The sequence below is a fragment of the Oscarella lobularis genome, chromosome 19 (genome assembly GCF_947507565.1).
Source record: "Oscarella lobularis chromosome 19, ooOscLobu1.1, whole genome shotgun sequence".
Classification (NCBI taxonomy): Eukaryota; Metazoa; Porifera; class Homoscleromorpha; order Homosclerophorida; family Oscarellidae; genus Oscarella; species Oscarella lobularis.
Genome location: NC_089193.1, coordinates 173,031 through 192,365, shown reverse-complemented (window position 1 = coordinate 192,365; position 19,335 = coordinate 173,031). Strand labels below are relative to the sequence as shown.

At 45.0% G+C, this 19,335-nt stretch overlaps 2 protein-coding genes across 5 annotated transcripts; one reads left to right on the top strand and one right to left on the bottom strand.

The window, feature by feature from the left end:
- Positions 1-3,114: 3,114 nt before the first annotated feature.
- Positions 3,115-10,239, top strand: LOC136198623 (uncharacterized). Its single transcript, XM_065988628.1, has 27 exons — positions 3,115-3,127; positions 3,961-4,086; positions 4,228-4,445; positions 4,494-4,734; positions 4,786-4,890; positions 4,949-5,248; positions 5,360-5,578; positions 5,633-6,315; positions 6,364-6,420; positions 6,472-6,578; positions 6,639-6,743; positions 6,793-6,902; positions 6,952-7,039; positions 7,093-7,189; positions 7,237-7,328; positions 7,382-7,465; positions 7,520-7,666; positions 7,717-7,828; positions 7,883-7,986; positions 8,034-8,421; positions 8,472-8,773; positions 8,835-8,904; positions 8,957-9,013; positions 9,071-9,169; positions 9,220-9,441; positions 9,499-9,796; positions 9,843-10,239. Exons 1-27 carry the CDS (start codon positions 3,115-3,117, stop codon positions 10,100-10,102), a joined length of 4,704 nt encoding a protein of 1,567 aa, XP_065844700.1. The 3' UTR covers positions 10,103-10,239.
- A 417-nt stretch (positions 10,240-10,656) lies between these two features.
- On the bottom strand, positions 10,657-18,784 carry LOC136198483 (uncharacterized). Of its 4 annotated transcripts, XM_065988427.1 has the most exons (26): positions 18,651-18,784; positions 18,457-18,565; positions 18,247-18,387; positions 18,082-18,197; positions 17,331-17,439; positions 17,187-17,277; positions 17,037-17,121; positions 16,704-16,979; positions 16,015-16,419; positions 15,014-15,955; positions 14,718-14,958; positions 14,538-14,665; positions 14,040-14,489; positions 13,930-13,986; positions 13,474-13,872; positions 13,298-13,420; positions 12,638-13,234; positions 12,232-12,567; positions 11,983-12,161; positions 11,874-11,933; positions 11,734-11,797; positions 11,593-11,681; positions 11,325-11,539; positions 11,229-11,269; positions 11,080-11,176; positions 10,657-11,027 (listed from the first exon to the last, which is right to left on the bottom strand). In XM_065988427.1, the coding sequence occupies exons 4-26, from the start codon at positions 18,167-18,169 to the stop codon at positions 10,754-10,756; spliced, it is 5,346 nt and encodes a 1,781-aa protein (XP_065844499.1). In that variant the 5' UTR covers positions 18,170-18,197; positions 18,247-18,387; positions 18,457-18,565; positions 18,651-18,784; the 3' UTR covers positions 10,657-10,753. The 4 variants fall into 4 exon arrangements, with proteins under 4 accessions (XP_065844499.1, XP_065844498.1, XP_065844501.1 ...); XM_065988426.1 differs by having other exon boundaries at positions 18,457-18,761; XM_065988429.1 differs by having other exon boundaries at positions 11,983-12,158; positions 18,457-18,761.
- Positions 18,785-19,335: the final 551 nt, after the last annotated feature.

The following is a 19,335-nucleotide window of genomic DNA, read 5'->3' as shown; positions in this document are numbered from 1 at the left end:
CGAAGCGAAACGCAGGTAAACGATCGCGTTCCTCTTGATTCTACGAGCGAAAACAATGTAAGCGTGGCTCTCTGCTTCGACTCTAGGGCCCTAAACTGATATTATGCGAATCTACGACTCGATATCGCGAGTCCTCTAATTCACAACGATTCCATCGAGTTCGCCGCGTTCCTTTCGAAACGCGAACTTGATCGAATAAGTAGCTTCGTTTCTTGTCGCCTTTCATTGCGTTTTCGTCGCGTTTCGTCGAGATTGTGAGCCAAACGCTGACGTCACATGTCCGACATCTTGGCCATGCACGCTTGCACGTGCTCGTCTCTTGTTCCCCTTTTTTTTTGGGACAAACGCTGCACGCGCGTGATCGTTTCAAATATTGCCTTATTTGGTTGCGCGTAGAGGTGCAAAAAGCAACGCTGTCTATCGTGACATCGCTGCGGTTAATTACTCACACCCGACGTCCAATGAGAGAAAAGTTGGCGTCATCGTTCGCGAGGGAGAACATAAAGTCGTGCACGGCGCTCTCCCTCTTTACGTAACCCCGTCGCTTGAGAGCTCGCTCGTACGCTTTGTTAGTCGTTGGAAGACAGGGAGCCAGAGGGGCGAGCGATATTCCGACGCATCGTCCTGGAGCAACGGTGCGAAAGTGATTAGAGGCGCATCCCTAAGACCTCTAGGGGCTTTCGCACTGGGAAAACACGCTCCGTCTTACACGAGACAGCGTCGGCGTTCGCCGGCTCTCCTCCACGTCGAGCACACGATGAGCGGGCCTCTTCGGCGGTGGCGATAGCCGTCTCCCGGGGTGGCAACGAACCTCGGAGGCTCACTTATGGTGGGTTCTGATCTAATTCATGCCGTTGGTGAGGGTCGGCTGGGTTGCGAAGCGTCTGGACCTCCACGTGGTGCGACCTGGGTCATGCAAACACAGACGCGCTTCATTTCGGCTTTTTTTGGTAAGTACGTAGTTGTTTTGTACGGATAGTGGCTTTGTTTCTCTAGGTTTTGGCTCGCGAAAAGGCTTCGACGAAGAATTTCGTTTTGCTATCCGATACGGTGAGAGATGGAGGTGTGACATTTTTTTCTCTTATTTTACTACCTCTTGCTTCGACTCACACTGTTATTGCGTTTTTTTCCTTTCATGTCTTTCCGTACAGTAGTTTTGATAGGTTTTAGGCGTATAGTAATAACGAAGAACGTATGTATATAATCATTCAGCCTGGAACTACGTATCGCGTGCAAGTAAAATTTCTTTGCGCATTCTCAAGTCTTCTTAGACACGTGAACCTCTTCAGTAAGAGCAGAAAATTCGACGAAATTTAGCTGCCTCGCTTCCTGCCTCGATTCGACTCAATGAAGACAATGTCACCTTTGTTCGTGCATTGGAAAAAAGGTTACCTCGTTTTTCTCGCCGAGATGACAAATGAAACCGGTATCAAGGCAGACGTTGTCAATTCGTCGACTGTCGCGACGGCACTGCGACACTGCGCTGGCGGTCACTTTGCTGCCTAGCTTCATCATTTTAGAATTGGTGACGGGAAATTTCGATTGGTTGTAATGGAATATTGTGCTGGCTTTGTCACTGTTTATGAGGCCAAAAAGAATTCCTGCATGGTACAACGCCGACTTGTCGGCCCAAATGAAGAAGAATGCTACTGCGCCAATTGAATATTTACACAGCGGGCGGCCTTGTCCATGAGGACGTCAGAGAATACAATCTGTTGACGAACGAAGCAGGCGACGTCAAACTGATCGACTTCGACTGGGCTGGCAAAGCAGGGACAGTTCGCTACCCTCACAATCTGAATGACGGTGTTGAGTGGCCGGCGAGATCGCACGATAAAATCCACTATACTCACGACGCGTTCATGTTGGGCAAAATCGAATCAAAATAATTAATGTGACATTGAAAGCGTGCTGAAAAATTTGTTGTACATGTATGTCTCCTTATTTGTTCGACACATGTTTTGCTTGATTTGCTATACGATCATCAGGTCAAAGTGTGAGACCTCCCCCCTCTGACTATAGGCGAAGCGAAGGAAAATATGTGAACAGTAAAGGCCCGTGTGGGCCATGCCGGAAGGCAATGAGGCAGCTACATGTCCTACGATGAATTAGATACATCTTATTAGAGTGTTTTCAGATTTGCAGGCACGTGGGTCTTGTCTGTTGGAAGAACACTGACTAAAATTTCACGTTCGTTACCATTATTTTTAAGGGGGGGATCAGGAAGACACTACAAGAGAACATGAAGACGACAGCTACTCATCGAACAATAGTTGAGGTGAGGCTCCTTTTGAGGGTTCACGACCACCCGGGCCACAAGACTTTTGCTCGTGGCGATCGCTGTGAACGTTGCACGCACGCATAAATACAGCTGAAGACAGACATACCTCTAAGCTTGCTTCTCGTCATCTGAGAATAGCCTCCGACGCACGACAGAGGAAAGACGAGCCTCGAAGTGGCGAAGGACAATTTTGAGTTTTGCTCGATGGAAAGCCAATGAGACCCATCGACTGTCAGTCAGAGTTTATGCCTTCGGTTTGCCTTCAAACAGAGCGATTACCTTTTGCCTGCAAGGCTTTTGTTCTGGTTTGCAACTCGAAAAACTGTTGGCGAGACCCCTTAGGGGGCCTCACTTTCGTGAAAACAGTTCATGCCGCTCAAAAACACTTCGAATCCCATTCGAAAAGTGGCAGTCCCGTTAACAAGGTCGCTCGTCGAAAACTGTAGAACGAAAGCAAAGCAGCTCAAACGTTAACCCGGATGAAAACAGAAAGAGCCCTACTTACTCTCGCCCGCGTCCGTACATACGTGCAGCTGCAGATTGCTCGTGGCTGCTTGCGTCTTCAAGTAGGTAAGCTTCAATGCTCATCACTTGTACCAAATGGTAGCGGCGTTTATCCTATCTGACTTACCTTGCAACGCTACAGCTGTCTTTCGACTCGATAGGTAATTTAATTAAGCAACCGTAGCAAGACCTTTTCTAATTAATTAAGCGATTCTGTCTGTCGCTTCGAAGCGAGGCCCCTCAAGGGAAATTATGTCCTGTGCAATGAATTGAAGGACGGCGCTCGGAGTCGACGCTGCCGATCACCGGCATGCAGAGGATCGTTCCCAATGGCAGCTTCACGTGAGTCTGAGTTTGAACGTTCGTATCATGGCCTGTTCGAAGCCGTGCACGAGCGGATATTTAAAAAAATAAGAATAATTCATTTGCGGTGCGTTTTCATTTGCGGACGTTCCTTGGAGCGGTTGTCATTTCGTGCCAGGCAGAGAGAGAGAGTACGCACAGTAAGTCAATTTCTCTCCGCTCAGTGCCTCAAAAAAAACCTGGGAACGAAAATCAAAGAATCGGCACACTGTTGAATAGTCTGCTGAAAAAACGAAGAAAGATGCTTCTCCTGAACGTGCTGTTTGGGCTGTTTTTTCTGCTCTGCGGTGCCCTGTTCGCAGTGAACGGCCAAGGCAAGTGTTGATTAGTTAGAGTCCCAACGCGCGTCTACTCGTAGTGTAGAATTGTGTTCATCGCGCCTTTATTCTTTCCGACAGACGACTTCCTCTTTCCCAGTTCATTTCACGATCGATTGTACATGCGAGCTATCTAGCGTACGTTTCCATTTGGCGTTCAGATAGCGAACCATTCTTTTGGGAGTTAGGTCCTCATTGCGCACTCAGCTTCCGTGTATATTTAGTAGATGTGAAGCTGACGCTGTGATTTGATAAACGGAAGTGGTATATTAATTAAGGGCGGCTATAGCTCGTCTTGTCTATCACCTTTTCTTCGTGCACACGCGCGCTGCTTAGCCGCTGAAAGTGCAGGGTTTGAACACAATTCCGAACGAACAGAAGCATTCATGTATATTTATCATTTACTTATCATATTTCCGCCCCCCCCCCCCCCCCCCCCCCTGCGTTTTGGAATTTGTTGAATATTCATATTCATTATTGCGTTTCTATTCTTAGATATTAACTCGAATCTTTATTCGTTTGGCTCGGGTCAAGGCGACATTCGAATGCGAAGTCTTGATGACGGTGCATCTTCTGCTATTCCTTTACCAACGTGTTTTTACATTGGGAAAACACGCCATCGTAACGCCTACGTATACTTCCAGCATAATATTATAGTGATTCTTTCTGTCGATTCATTTCTCCTTTTCTCGTAGATTTCTAACAACGGGCTTGTATCATTCGACGTACCGCACACAAGCTTTACTCCGATTTTTTTTCCAGATTCAGGTCTCCCTTCCATTGTGGCCCCATTCTGGGCCGACGTTGATACTAGTGAAGGCGGCAGCGTTTTCTATCAAACCTACACCAACGTTTCGTCAGAAATTCTTCAGCGAGCAAACAACGACGTGAAAAATTTCACCAGCACGTCCTTCACCGTGACGTGGGGTCTCGTTGCCACGTGGGATCGCGTGCCAGGCTATTTCTTTTCTTTGTCGCTGGTAAGCATAAGAGCTATAACAATAGTACGTGTTAATTCTTAGTTCTAGCGCAATACGTTTCAAGTTGTTATAATCTCAGACGAGCGTACGACGTACGCATTGTTCAATTACCCGAACGCCGATCAACTTCAGTGGGCTGGTCGAGTTGTGATCGGATACGTGGCGAGCGATTTGAGCACTTTCGAGAATCATCCGTTGTCCGGTACGAACTCTGTTCTTTCGATCGCCAGCTCGTCTAACGTCGGCGTTCGTGGTCGGTATCTTTATCGAGTCACCGCAACTGTTGGATGTGAGTCGAAGATTTTATCGCTTTTTGGTAATTTTTATTTTTTTAATTAAGGTAATGACGAATGTGCGTCTTTGCGGTGCGAAAACGGTGGGACGTGCACTGATGACTCAACGTGCGCCTGTCCACCAGATTTCAGCGGCATACGATGTCAAATAGGTAAATGATCAAAACGATTTTTTTTGCTTCGTACTTATATAGTGCCGTTTCTTTTCAGCCAAACCTCGCTGTTCGTCGCGCATTGACAACTGCACCGATTTCATCAAATGCGCAAAACGCGTCTTTCCTTGTGACTCACCTAACTATCTCGATACATTCTTCTCTCCCGCTTGTGCTACAAAGACCAAGGGTAATAGCAGCTTCGACACGTGGTTTAGCGAAGCCTTAGTCTGTCTTGCGAATTTGACAAGCAACACCATTGCCGACGTGTACGGTCTGAATCGCACGTTTATGCCGTTTGCCGAAGAATGTCGTCTTGTCGACCATCGTCTGTTCAATGGTCTCGGAGATTGTCTACGTAGGGACGATCTTTGCAACGTTACCTTCTCGCGCGACGATGCGTTATTACTGCGACAAATTTCGGAGGAATCATCGTTATATCGAGATGTCATCTTTGACTTAATTCTAGACGTTGTGCGATCGTGTCCAAGTCCAGCTACTTCGCTTGGTGAACTTAGATCTGTTTTGGAAGCTAGAGGTTTTGTGATATGCGGACAGATTGAACCTGCACAAAATTTAAGATCGTCCTCTGCCAATATTCATTTGCTAAGATCTGTATTCGATGGATTGATTAGTGGGACCGGTTCTACTTTACACTTAAGCGACGATGCGTTGTTGGAATGCGAAAGTCGGCGAAAGAACGGCGGCAATCGGCATCGACGTTCGGTCAACGAAACGTGAGGTGTTTTCGGGGTTATCATCAATGGAACCAATGCTACCAGTCTAGTAGATATTTGCGAAGCACTAAATAACAACAGTGACAGTAGCCGTAACGTCACAGTCGATTGTCCTGTGTGCGGCGATGGTATTGTCATAGTTGATTCTGAAGAGTGCGACGACGGAGGTAACGAGAATGGAGACGGATGCTCAGCCGCTTGTTTACTTGAAGATGGATTTGGCTGCCAGGTTCCGGTGGGAGGACGGACGATCTGCTTTAATCAAACGTGCGGCGACGGACTTCGAGTTCCTGGCGAGGATTGCGATGCCGGTTCGAGCGGCGTCGGCTGCGATTTGTTCAGTTGCACTATACTAGACGGGTTTGGGTGTCCGGTCAACGATGAATTCAACAGATCGAGCCAGTGCTTCAATTGCGGGAATGGTATTCGGGAGTTCTTTGAAGAGTGCGATACATTGAATGGTACGGGAAACGACGGCGACGGTTGCAATGACACGTGTGGAATCGTCGACTTATTTGCGTGTTCCGGCAAGCTTGGAGAGGAAAGTAAGTGCAATCACGTCGCCGTCGATTTTGATTTGGCTGACAACACGACGCTCAATCGTTCGGTCGTTTACCGCGAGGCTGTTACTCCTGTCCTATTGGCGCCGATGAAAAGCAACTTAGACGCGTCTGCATTTGGAGATCAGGTTTTTAGTTTTTTTTGCTAGACGATTGATAAAGGTAATTTACTAAAGGACTGGAAAGAAGTTGTGGTTGAATTGACCAATCCTTTGAATGGTCTACGAGAAAGGGTGCGTTTGTTTTTGTATTCCGATTATTTTATGCTTCTAATTTCCCTCTAGGTAATTTTCAGCGCTGATAGCGCCGTTTTGGCCGGCAGGCTGACAGTCGAGGAAAGCGGTAGAATTACCGGTATTACTACGAGTTCGTTTTTCAAAGATTCGGGCGCGTAAGTTATGCAGAAATATGAAGGTTATCCGGTTGGTTGAAATGAGTTATGTCTCTTTAGTGAGGGGTTAAGAGTTATACGCGGTTCAGCTCCAGTCAATTTGGTTCATGTTCTTCTCAGCATCGGTTACTTCACCTCTTTAACGACTCCTGATTTTAATCCGAGGTACTTTATGTGGTACCGTGATGCTATCAGCCAATCTCATCTTTCTTAGGCACATTTTACTTAAAGTCATTGATTCAAGTGGGTATCCGACTCCCGTCGTAGGTGTGACGGTTCAGTTTGTTGGGGAAAATGACAACGCCCCCGTCCTGACAATAGGAAGTAAGAAGTCATATATCTGTGTTGGTTAATTGCTTCAGCGTTCTTTTAGCACCCATTACAAAATACGAAGAAGGTCGTCAGACACCTATTGACGTCACGAATGACTCTCTCAGCATTACAGATCTGGATCATCAATTGTACGCATATTTTATTTTCACTCTATAGATAGATTGTAGCGATTTCTTTCCAGCCACCGTCTTCGTTCAGCTACAGTAAAAATTAATTCAGGTGGAAGTGGATCATTAGCTTTGAAAAATTACACAGCGACAACCATCGTCGATATAAAAGTAGAAGTTCTGAGCTTTGTTTTTTATTGTTTTTATTAATCTACCAGATGAAGAATTCGGGAAAAGAAATGTTGCTGACCGGAAACGCGAGCACTGATGTTTACCAGGCTGTTCTTAACACTGTTACTTATGTCAATTTGTGAGCAAATGTCTGATGCTTCTTAAACTTAAACTCTATTTTTTGAAAATTAGTGAGCCGGATTTTGAAGGCCTGAACGACGTCTATGTTGAGTTTAGCGTTTTTGACGGAGTATTTTGGGCAAGCCAACAAGTTCGGTATGCGCTAACGTTTTAGCCCTATTTAGTGATGGTTGATCGTGCTCTATCAAGCGTGCGACTGATTGACTTTAATTTCATCCCGCTTGTAAAATTTCTTGGAACTGTCGAGGCGTCAGTTTCGTACACCGAAGGGCAGCCACCCAGTTACCTATCTGTCGGAATCAATATAACGGACATGGACGATTTAATAATGGCAGGGTAAATATTTCTAGAGCGTTTTATTAAACTGCATCATTTTCACTTTACAGAGCATTTATTTCTTTGGTTAATGGTCATAGCGGTGACGCTTTGGTTCTCGATAATTCAACTGCAACAGCAGCGGGCGTAACTGTGCATAGTCGAGACAACAATCAGAATTTAGTAAGTTCAACGTTGTCATCAATAATTAACTTGCATCTATTTGATGTTATGCAGACACTGTCTGGTGCAGCTAACATCACCATTTACGAGGCGATTCTGTCGTCGTTAGGCTTTGTCAATAATTTAGTGGCGCCTGCGAATCTTTCATCGTCCTCAAGGTTGAAAAATATAGTTTTATCTCGCTGCTACGTGCATTGTCTTATAGAATGGTATACGTCGTTGTTTACGACGGCCAGAGTCGTAGTATTCCGGCAAAGATTCGCATTGTTGTCATTCCAGTTAATGACGCGCCTATTCTTCGATTTACGCCGACGGGTCAACCTGTGCGATTTCCTCCGCTTGCAAACAGATCTCATTCAATCACTTACACTGAAAACGGGTCGCCTTTAAAAATATTACCATCTCGTACCATTCTTGTCGATGTGGATAGTTTTTATGCTGGCAATGCGACGATTTTATTCAACGCTTCTCGCAGTGGGGACATCGTCTTGGTCAACATGAGCACTGCTGCTAGACACGGAGTCGTCGTTATAGGACAGGGCACGTCCAGTGTTCTGTTGAGAGGTATTGCGTCGCTTGAGGCTTATCTAGAGGTAAGAATGACGTTTTCTCTAGTTTATTTGCTATCTTTTGCCACCTGCAGATCCTATTTACCGCCACTTACAACAACACAGCTTCAGAGCCGGACCAAAGTGTTCCTCAGATTATGATTAGGGTGTGGGACGCCCAAGGGGCTTCGAGCTTGCCGGTCTTCATTTCTGTGTCTACCATATTTGTAAACGATGGTCCGCGTTTGGATTTGGGCGTCGGCGTAGGAAATGCCGATCGCATAAGATTTATTGAAAATCAAGAAGCCGGCCAGCGTATTGTAAGTCAGCCCCTCGACGTCTCTATCAGTGATTCGATTGAGGGCAACAGCATTGAGAGAATGACAGTGGAATTGACGTAAGATTGCAACGTATAAAGCAGATATACATATAATATGTTTGCGTTCACTTTTGCGCAGCGCTGATTACCCAAGCAAGCTTGATGATGCTGAGTACATCTACTTGCTAAGGCCTTGTGATGGCCTGACTGTGAGTGACAGCCCTTCATGTTTTGTTATTTTTATCAATGTATTTCATTCAGTATCAACCGGATCCATCTGGCAAACTTCTAACTTTCACCGGCTTAAACGACGGCCAGGTTTTTTTTAAAGCGTTTTGGCAAATGCATAGCCATGCAGTTAATTTATACGTATAGCTCTATGCCTGCTCAGTTGGAAAACTGTTCTACGCTTCGTCAGCTGACGAGCCAACTATTTTTCTCAACGACACATCTACGAAAACAATTGGTCGCAAGGTACAAACATATAGGCTATGCGTGTCAACGTTGCGAAGATTTCCTATTAGATTGTTGTAACGGTTTTTGACAACGGGCACCCTTCTGCAAGCAGCAGCGCCGTATCTCATGTTGACATCGTCACCGTCAATGACAATTCTCCTCAGATTGTTTTTCGAAAAGAAGGTAATTGCATTTCTCAAATGACAAGTCGTCATCCTCGTCGTCGAGACACAGAAGAGACAAAGGAAATGGCAATATATCATGAGGAGGCTTTGGATCGAAAGGAAATGGTTAGGGATTGCTAAACAATTTGCAAATGTCTTATACTTTTTTTTTCGGTACTACAGAGAGTAATTGTTACTAAGATGCACGTTGAAGGATCGTCAAACGACAGACTGAACCCAGGAGCGACGATTTTCGTGAAATTTTCGCACGAAACGAACACGCCGCCAATACGAATGCCGTCCAATTTGCTACGACTTGTCACATTTTCACTTAAACACTTGAACAACGTTTCATCGATTGCATTGTGGGATGACAAGCGCACTCTAGCTATCGTATTTCCAAATGGAGCCTATTACCCCGAAAGCACGATATCCTATCAAACGCACGACGTAAAACTTACTTTCAATTCATCTCCTGACGGTTGGCGAAAAGTAATTCTACGCATTTTTTATGACTGCTTATTTAGTTGATCCTTGCGATCCAAGTCTGTCTTGCACTAACGGCATTTGTCACTCGTCCGGAATTTCTTGCCTCGTTACTGGTACTTATGGTCTTACGTGTGAAGAAGAACCAGCTTCTCCTTCCTCTCATGCGTTTCCAATTGGAAATGAAAAGGCAACCATCACTAATTGGGCTATTGTTGCTTTAGCGATTTTTTGCACTTTTGTCACACTGATCGTGGTGGCATTTGGCTGGTGGCATTTGGCTGGCGTCGCAGGAGGTTAGTAGATGGATGTGGCTGCATTGAATGAGACGATGACATAAATTGGAATTACTCAATAAGGACACCCGCCAATGTCTTTTTTGTCCTTTTTTTGTTTTTGATGTTAGTGACCCGCATGTGCTCGCCGTTCCTGCTCTTCTGTCGCACTATAATAGACTTTCTTTTCAGTGTGTGAAGCACTTGAGAGCACGTAAAGGACTGCCTAATCAGACATGCCAAAAAGCGCGCGAAAAAATTGACCACGTCCTTTTAAAAAAGAGCCACGCCTACTAAACACAGTAACCACGCCTTAAAACAGAGCCACGCCTACTAAACACAGTGACCACGCCCTTTTAAAAAAGAGCCACGCCTACTAAACACAGTGACCACGCCCTCTTAAAAAAGAGCCACGCTTACTAAAAAAGTGACTACGCCCTCTTAAAAAAGAACGGCTTTTCCTTGTATTCCTCTAAAAAGCTGGTTACCCTTTAAAATCCGCGACATTGTTAGTATAAGTGAGCCCGGATATTCAGCAGTAAAGTGTAAATAGACGAGTCGCTACAGCGCATCACCACACAAGATTTAATAATATAAGCACAGTTACACTTAAAACAATAGGAATAATCAATAAGTAAATGATTCTGAGCAAAAAGTAACAATAGTGTTTTTCATGTCTACACCGCACAGGTAGCGGAACCAGCAACATAGTACCTAACTTCAGAGCCTTTGCCGCGATTCATATCATGCGCCAAATAGTTGAGCGGACAAGTCTCATCATCGATCTCCGACTCTTTTGTTTCGATTCCTGATTCCGCGTCCCAAGCATCAAAGACGATGTACTTGCTCTGTTGCTGTGCTTCGAGCATTTTTCCTACTTGCTGGGTAAGACTGCCAAATAATGGGCGCTTTTCGGGTTCGGAGCGCCAACACGCAGTCATTATCTTGTACCTGCAAGAGCATGTCAGTATATATATTGCGATGAATCGTAAAAAAGACGAACATGTCAATAGAGCAGTTCTCTGGGCAGGTCAGCCGGTTACCGCTACGTAAATGCGACAAAAGTCTTTCACTTAAAACGCAAGGATAGGGAAAAGAGCCTAGAAAAAAGAACATCAAAAGAGAGGGAGAGCACACACACATCTTGCTAACCAAGGGTATATATTTCCCACATGACAACTCCAAACGACCACCTAAATTGAAAACACTGTTAGAGCAGGACGCGGAATAAGTAAAGATTAATATTACACGTCGCTCTGTTCAGAGAAAAGACGGTGCGTCATGGCTTCAATAGACATCCATCGAAGCGGTAGACGTCTTGTGTTCTTTTGACAATAAACGCCTTCTTGATAGACGGATCTGGTTAGCCCAAAGTCTGACACTTTGAGAAGTTGATTTTCGCAGACGAGCACGTTCCGACATGCCAAGTCGCGATGAACCAAGCCTTTCCCAGCCAAATATTCCTAAAGCCCCATTCAGGCAAATGAACTTAGATGTCTTATAAACTATTTCACACCATTCCGGATGAAATTTGCCAAACAAATGACAGGAGATCGGAGGAACTCAAATCGTGACCAACATCACTGCTCTCGCTCTCACACTCACCTTTTAATTACATTCCTGCATGCTGATACAATCCAAATTTCTTGAAACTTACCGCTACCAAAATCTTTAGCTTTACACAAATCCTCATTTATCTCACACTGTGTGAGTGTATCATCCTAAAAATGGGCGCGATGGGCACAATGTTTATACGGTGATCAATGACTAAATCATAAAAAAGGTTTATTCACGTACCTCGTCCAAACTGTCAGGGTTTGAGCAACTTGTATTCGATTGCTGCTTTTGACTGACTCTCTAAAGCAAAGACTAACAGAGTTCAGTGTACAGGTGTACTGATGCAAACTTGAGATCTTTTCTTTCGAAGATAGTTGAGTAAATCACCATGCATGCAGTATTCCACAATGAGGCAGAGCGGCTCGGATGTCGTTATGCATCCAAGCAGGCTGACAATGTGTGGGTGCTGACCGATCCGTTTCATCAGCCTGATTTCTTCCAAAAAGTCTTCCCTTTCCACATTCGCTGCTGGAGAAACACGACAGGTACTCATTAGACTGAGCCTAAATAAATCTAGCTGACAAAAGAGTAGGTATACCTTTAAGCATTTTACAAGCGACCACCGACTTCTGATCGCCCAAGGAATTTTTTGCCTTTCCACGTCGCCTCGATCTCGACGATGGACTGTGATAAAGATACGCCCTGTGCACAACGCCAAAGAAGCCATTTCCCAGCTTTTCGAGCAAAGTCATATCGCCCGCGTTGACTTCCCATTCGTCAGGTGGTTCGACGAGGTCTGGTCCAAGAAGCGACCCACGGAGAAGAGCCTTTCGCCGAGCATAGATAACAAAGACGATGACAGAGAACACAATTAAAATTAACGAGCTGATGACGATTGGCAAAATGATTTTCAATTTAGAACGAGATGTAATACCTGCAAGGCAATGAGGAGAAATTAGAAGTCAGTTATCCTGCCTAAGTGCCACTAAATTTAGTGTTTTTACCTTCGCATTGGAATCCATTGCCCTTATAGCCGCTGCTGCACAGGCACTCAAACGATCCGTTTGTATTTCGACAATTTGCCCAACGGTGGCAAAGTCCTGGTAGGAGGCATTCATTGGTGTCGTTGCAAGAGAATCCATTTCCACTCCAGCCTGGAAGACACATACAGCTGTAGGAACCGTCCTGATTCGTGCAAGTGGCTTGCGAATCGCATAAATTTTCTATCTCGCACTCGTTGACATCGTCGCAATAAATACCGTTTCCACTCCAGCCCGGTTGACACGTACACTGAAACGTTCCTTCGGTATTCGTGCACTTCGCTTTCGAATGGCATGGATTCTTCATCTCGCACTCGTTGATGTCGATGCAAACGCTACCGTTTCCAGTCCAGCCAAGTGCACACTCACAGTCATAGGAGCCATCTTTGTTGATGCACGTCGCGTGAGTATGACATGTGTCACTCAAATGGCACTCGTTCACGTCAACGCAAACGCTTCCATTTCCAGTCCAGCCACTTTCGCATAGGCATTCATATGATCCGTATGTATTTAGGCACCGTTGACCTTTCTCGTTACAGCGGCGATCACATTCGTTCAAATCTGTGACAGTTACATTAAATATACATGTATATAAGGCTGTTGTGCTAAGTATAAACATCTAACCTTTGCAGGTAGTCCCATTTCCGGTGAATCCCGGCTTGCAGGTGCAGTTGTAGGAAGAAAGAGTATTTTCACACGCTGCGTTGACGTGGCAAATACTTGTGTTGCTGTAGCATTCATCATAATCTAAATAGCGGACGATGTTAGCGATGGACGATCGTTCCTCTCGTCTGCCATACCCAGAATTGCAGGCCGAAAGCAGACGCTAGGCTTCTTCTCAGTACATGTCTTTGTCTTCCAATGACTCGTTGAAGCCGCTACACAGTCGTGTTCTCTTTGTAAGGAAGCATTCTTCACAACTTCAGATGGACTCCAGTTTACATAGACTAAGGACGAACCGTCAGCCCAAACGTAAAAGCCTTCATTGAATCTGTCATTCAGTCCAATCCAAGCCTCTTCGCCATTGAGAATTTTAGAATTTAGGAGGTTCTGCTCTTGAACTGACGTTATTCTGGCAAGAGAGCCTCCCATCATCTCACAGTCAATCAAAGAATCATCCCACGTCTGCTTTGCGTGAACTCGTTTAAAACACGAGCGGTTGCCTAACTTCGTCCAACCGTTCGGACACACGTAGACATCTAATAAAAAAAGAAATAAATCAGATATTAGCATATGAAAACGTCTGAAGCACTAACAGCCACTCGAAGTTTCAGGCAAAACTGATGTAGTTTCATTTGATTCATTAACAACTCCTAGAAAATAGCGCTAATATTTGAAATACTCCCACCATGTTTGACGAGATTACTTTTGCAGACATATCCAGCCTTGGTAGTGCAGTTTGAAACAGACCAAACAAAGTCACGACCGTCCGATCCAAACAAAACGCAACTGTGATTACTTTCAGCTTCGAAAACTGGCTCGTACATTGCCCACTTGGTAAAAGTGACGAGAGGGCCATAAAGCCATTCAAAGGCTCCGTGAACCGAGTCGGTATTTTTGTAAGCTAGACCAATCCAATAGAGTGATCCCTCGATAACGGACGTTTCTTTTGCAATGAAAGCGTTTTCGTGCACCGTGCTTATTGAGGCGAGCGCAGCATCGCGATTTTGACAATTTTCATCAGCGCGTTCTTGCGATACGAGCTCGTCGTCTTTAGACCAATAATAGCAGGCGTTCTTGAAGTAGAGTTCCTCCTCTCTACACAAACCATTCGCTGACGAATCTTTAGCTTCACGAAGTTCGGTATTTATGTCGACTAGAAAAGCAAATAATGATTCAGAAAATTCCAATGTCGGTTTCTCACCAAGAGCAATTTTGCATATCATTTGTCTACGTTGAGAGCAATCCGCTGTTTTCCAGTAGCCACTAACAGCGTCAAGAGCAACGCACCTATGAAAACTTTTTGGTTCTCCATTGGCCCACGAGACGTATCTGAAAACGCTTGTAAAGTCAAAAAATTACTACCTAGTTTCATGGCAGCTACCTCAAAGGTTCTCCGTTCAGCCATTGAAATACTTCTTCCGCTTGCCTTTTTAAGCCAATCGAAACATCTCCTCGAATGTCAGCAAGAAGAGAGAGAACAAAAGCTTGTTCATGAAGACTGTTAATGGTAACACTGTTCACTGGACCGCATCCTCCAGCTCTCATGTTCATTCGTTGCACGAACATGAGACGGGAAACTGTGTAGCAATAGTCGGCATAAAGAAACCACCCTGAGGGACAATCTAAAGGAATAGGTATCTTAAAGCACATGATGCATGCAGACATCGTTTAGCTCACATTCTTTTTCTTTGCAAACGACTCTAGCTGCTCTGCACGATTGCCTGCTCGTCGACATAAAATGATTACACTGTCTCAACGCCGTTTCGTTTCCTTGACAAATAACTTTGAGCGGCGCCAGTCTTTGGCTGCTTGAGGTTACTAAATCAGAGCTTAATCGCCTCGACGAAACTGCATTCTTATAGCCCAATTCGCTGCAGACAACTTCAGATGCATTAATATTCCATTCGTCCTCGCAAACAGCGGTCCAATTTCCGTTGAAAAAGACTTCAATTGCACCCTCTCTTTCTGTCGTTTTTCGAGTAGTATTGACCAGTCGCACTTGCAACTGGGAATTTAAGCAATCGACCCGAATGAAGTCAAAACAACGGCTAGAATATCCAAGAAAGGAGCATCCTCCAATTGAATTTGATCTACAGAAAGAGTGAAGAGATCTCAACCTTCCCCTACGAAGACCTGTAAAACTCATGTTTCCATTGTCGTATCCCAAATGCCGACAAGTGGCCCGAGGTAGACTTGACAGTACGTTTCGCTCAAGTCCGCAAACCTTTCTCCAAGTGTTACCAATTCCAACTTCTAATGTACCACTGCTTGGCACAGGGCTGTTCACCAGCCGTACTTCAATTGAAAAGGTTCTAGCGGATCGACACGATAAAAATAACCCCAAGTCGCACGTCGTTTTCTCGTATGTACAGTTGAGAACGTTATTCCACGAACAATCAACAGAGTACGAATAATTCGCTCTGAACTTTTCTCCGAAGCGTTTTATAGCTCGTACGAACAGAAGTGAAGAATAGCCTAACTGCTTACACACTGAAGCCGCCGTTCGACTAGCTCCCTTTCCCAGGCAGACGCTGTTCCATGCACCGTCGAGAAAAATCTCGAGGCGACCACGATTTGGGGTTACGCCGCCGACAAGTTGCACGTCCGTTTTCATGCAATCTTGAAATAAGAAATATGGTCTGTTTAAAATGTCTATCATAAAAACAAGCGTTACTTACTTTTTGGTTTTTCGCAGATGAATCTGTTTCGAGACAGACAGGAAACTGCCGACCAACTCACATGATAACCACGAGCTGCGTTCCATCGAGGAACGATTACCGCACATAATTCCCTTTTGCAGTGACTGTTCAAACTTTCCCAGTCTGAATACACGAACGGCGAGCCGTCCGACCAACGATAGCTGTAGCCGCCCTGAGGAGCTGGAGTGCCTACTAATCCGATTAAAAATTTCTTTAAGCGATAGTTTGAATACAGGAAATGCCAGACGAGTTTGTTTGCTTTTTCAATGGAGAAAAGATGGGCTTCGTGTCTGGAGCACTCGTCTGCTGCTTGAGGCCAGGTCAACTGCTCGCTGGAAATCTTGAGACACGAAGAATAGAAACAGATCCAGCCAGGGTCACATTCTAAAACCCAAGATTACTGACATGTGTTGTTTAACAGAAAAAGTCACAGAACAGAAAAAAATCAGTACTGTATGACATGTACAGTATGCTACTAGTGTAATGCGCAATGAAGCCCTCTGCACTCCAAGGTGTAATAGCATAGTGGACAAAACGATAGCCTCATACGCTATATTCAGAGATTCAACTCCTCTTTGCACCTCTAATTAATTTTATAGAATAGCTAATACAAATACGAATGTGCAACTGAATTATATACATACATCTTAATTAACTGCAGTTCTCACCTTTACAAGAAACAGAAGTGAAATCGACGGCTTCAGCCGATCTTGCAAAAACTATTTCCAAAACGATGGCGACCATAAGCAATCGAATGCCTTGAAAATTCACGACGCGTCTTTTGGAAGAAGAGGAAGCGGAACAGGTCAAACCACGCCTCTTCGAGAAGAGATAAACGTAGAAAAATGCGAAAACGACGAAAACGACAAGCAGAGAGAAGACATGAGAAGAAAAGATGACGAACACTTTAGAGGTGACATGGGAAACATGATCGCCGTTAGCACCTACAGAAATAAGAGAAACACATTACAGCTGTATGAATCAATTCTTTAAGCCTTCACCAAGAAAAGATGTGCATAAGTCAGAACAGACCGTTTTGTCTCCGACGTGCCTGTCATCATTAACTCGAAAAAACGGCAACAATAGCTAAGATTGCGACGTAACAAGTTATGCCGATATTTAATTAATTAATTAATGGCTGTTGCTGAAACCTGATCTTTGTAACGTTCGAAAAACGGCGCGTTTCCAAAGTGAGTGCCCTCTTCAAGTCGAAGCAAACCGGGTCCCGGGCGTTGACCATGTCTATGAACGCAAATCAACCACAAAAAAATAAAATTTAGCAACGGTAATCGTACCTATTACGGCAGGCGGAAACATGGCAAGTCGATTGCAAGATACTTTGTAGCGAACTGTATTCGCCGTATGACAACGACTCTTTGAGAGGAAAACTTGAAAAGGTGCTGCCTAAAATAATTTAAAGATAAGTAAGTAGTAAGGGAGTGCAGAATGTCGGAAAAAAGACCCCGTGTGTCGAGACAAAATGAACATATTATTAACACTATTTCGAGTACAAAAGAACGAAGGCATCTAGCGAACCTTTCATCGCGCCACGACTACGCATGCATACTCTATTTAGGAAGTCGACCAGCCACAAATTAGATTAATTACTTCACTCAGCAGTTAAGAAGAGCTTCCGGAAGCCCAGCGACAGTTAGCGGATGCCTTTTGTCAGAATCAATATTTGTGTAAGGAATATTCGTTCCGCTCTACCGACCCCTGCTAACGTAGAGCGCCCTCTGTCGTCAATTACGAACAAGATGGGGAGGGCGGAATAAACGTCGCTCCTACCAAAAAGCGTCCGCTAGTCGGGTTTCGTTGTGCTTCAAGAAGCCATCACGTCATTGATATACTTAGTGTCAGATCTAATACGCCTTTACACGCTTCCCAGTTGGGTATATAACGCGTTTGGAAACCGCAATATGCGGAAAAAAGGAGAACGCCTTAAGATGCTCGGTCACAGTTCAGAGTTCTAGCCACGAGAATCGATCACGGAGACTCGAGTCGACGTACAGTCGCCGGCTTCACGACCCCTCAGTGTACTCCTACCTTTCACTTCGAAGTATTCCCGCGGACGATTTTCCGCCAGAAGACTGTGGCAAAGAGAAATTACAGACCAAAGCATGATGGACGTCATTGCAGCAGGCGAGGGTGGCGCTGATCGACTAAGAGATTTATAGATGAGGCAGTGCTCTTGTAATTGTCTGGACTCACGCAACGTTGCAGCTAGCCAATCACGAACGATCTTCAACCGGATGAGAGGGATTTACTTAATTTCTACGAATCCGTCAAAATGTTGAGTCAACTTCCGCCGCTTCCGTCACAGCCATCTGTGTTTATGTTCCTCGTCGCGCCCTTTGGGGCAAATGCGAGTGCGTACACTGGTAAAAAAGATGTTCATGTGACCCCACGGCTTCAACTCACCTGAGGGATCCATCGCGTGCGAATTAATCCTGATAGAGGCAAAGTACGTCTTCCAGCGCATTTCGATCTTGTCTGTCTATCTTTGGTCGTGCAAAAAATGCTTGATCGTCTAAATTCGCAAATAAAAGAGAGATCGAGCACGTTCGCTATAAGATCTGATCGATCGAATGGAGAGGCAACGAAAGGAAAACGACCTTTCGCGACGTTTGGCGTGCCACGTAGATTCTAGAGTCCAACCGCACGACATTTGTTCAACGAACGGTTGCGTTTCGACGTTGTACTCCCTCTGGCCGAACACAAATTGGAAGAGGGAGGGAGACTACATCCGGGTGTCTGTGATGACGTTAACGAAGCCTCGTTCTGTAAAGTAACGTTTTTTGACCCATTTTCTCGTGAAGCACGTATTAAAGCAGTGAAGCGCTTCACTTTTTCTATACGCTGGCATCTTTACGAAAAGTGAGGCCTCCTTAAGGTGTCTCACTAGCAGTTTTTCGCATTGCGAAACAAACACACAAAGTCTAGCCGGCTCGATTTGCATGCTGCGTTTAAAGGTACGACTAAGGCATACGGCATGATACGCAAAGACGGCGCAGTCGACGCGTCTCAGTTCATCCCCATGGAGCAAGAGCCGTAAATATCTATCGCTCTATCGAGGCTCGTCTCTCCTCGATCCTATCCTGAACTCTTTTCGACGACCGAATGCAAGCTTAGAGGAGTCTTTCGCTTTGGCTAAAAATGCACGTGCAAGCGATATTCACAGCGGCCGCTGCGAGCAAATTTCTCGTGGTCCGGGCGGTACTGAACCCTCAAAGAGGGCATCACCCATCGATGTCTTGTGTTCCGATTCTTGTAATCCTGTAATCGACTAATGACGTGTAG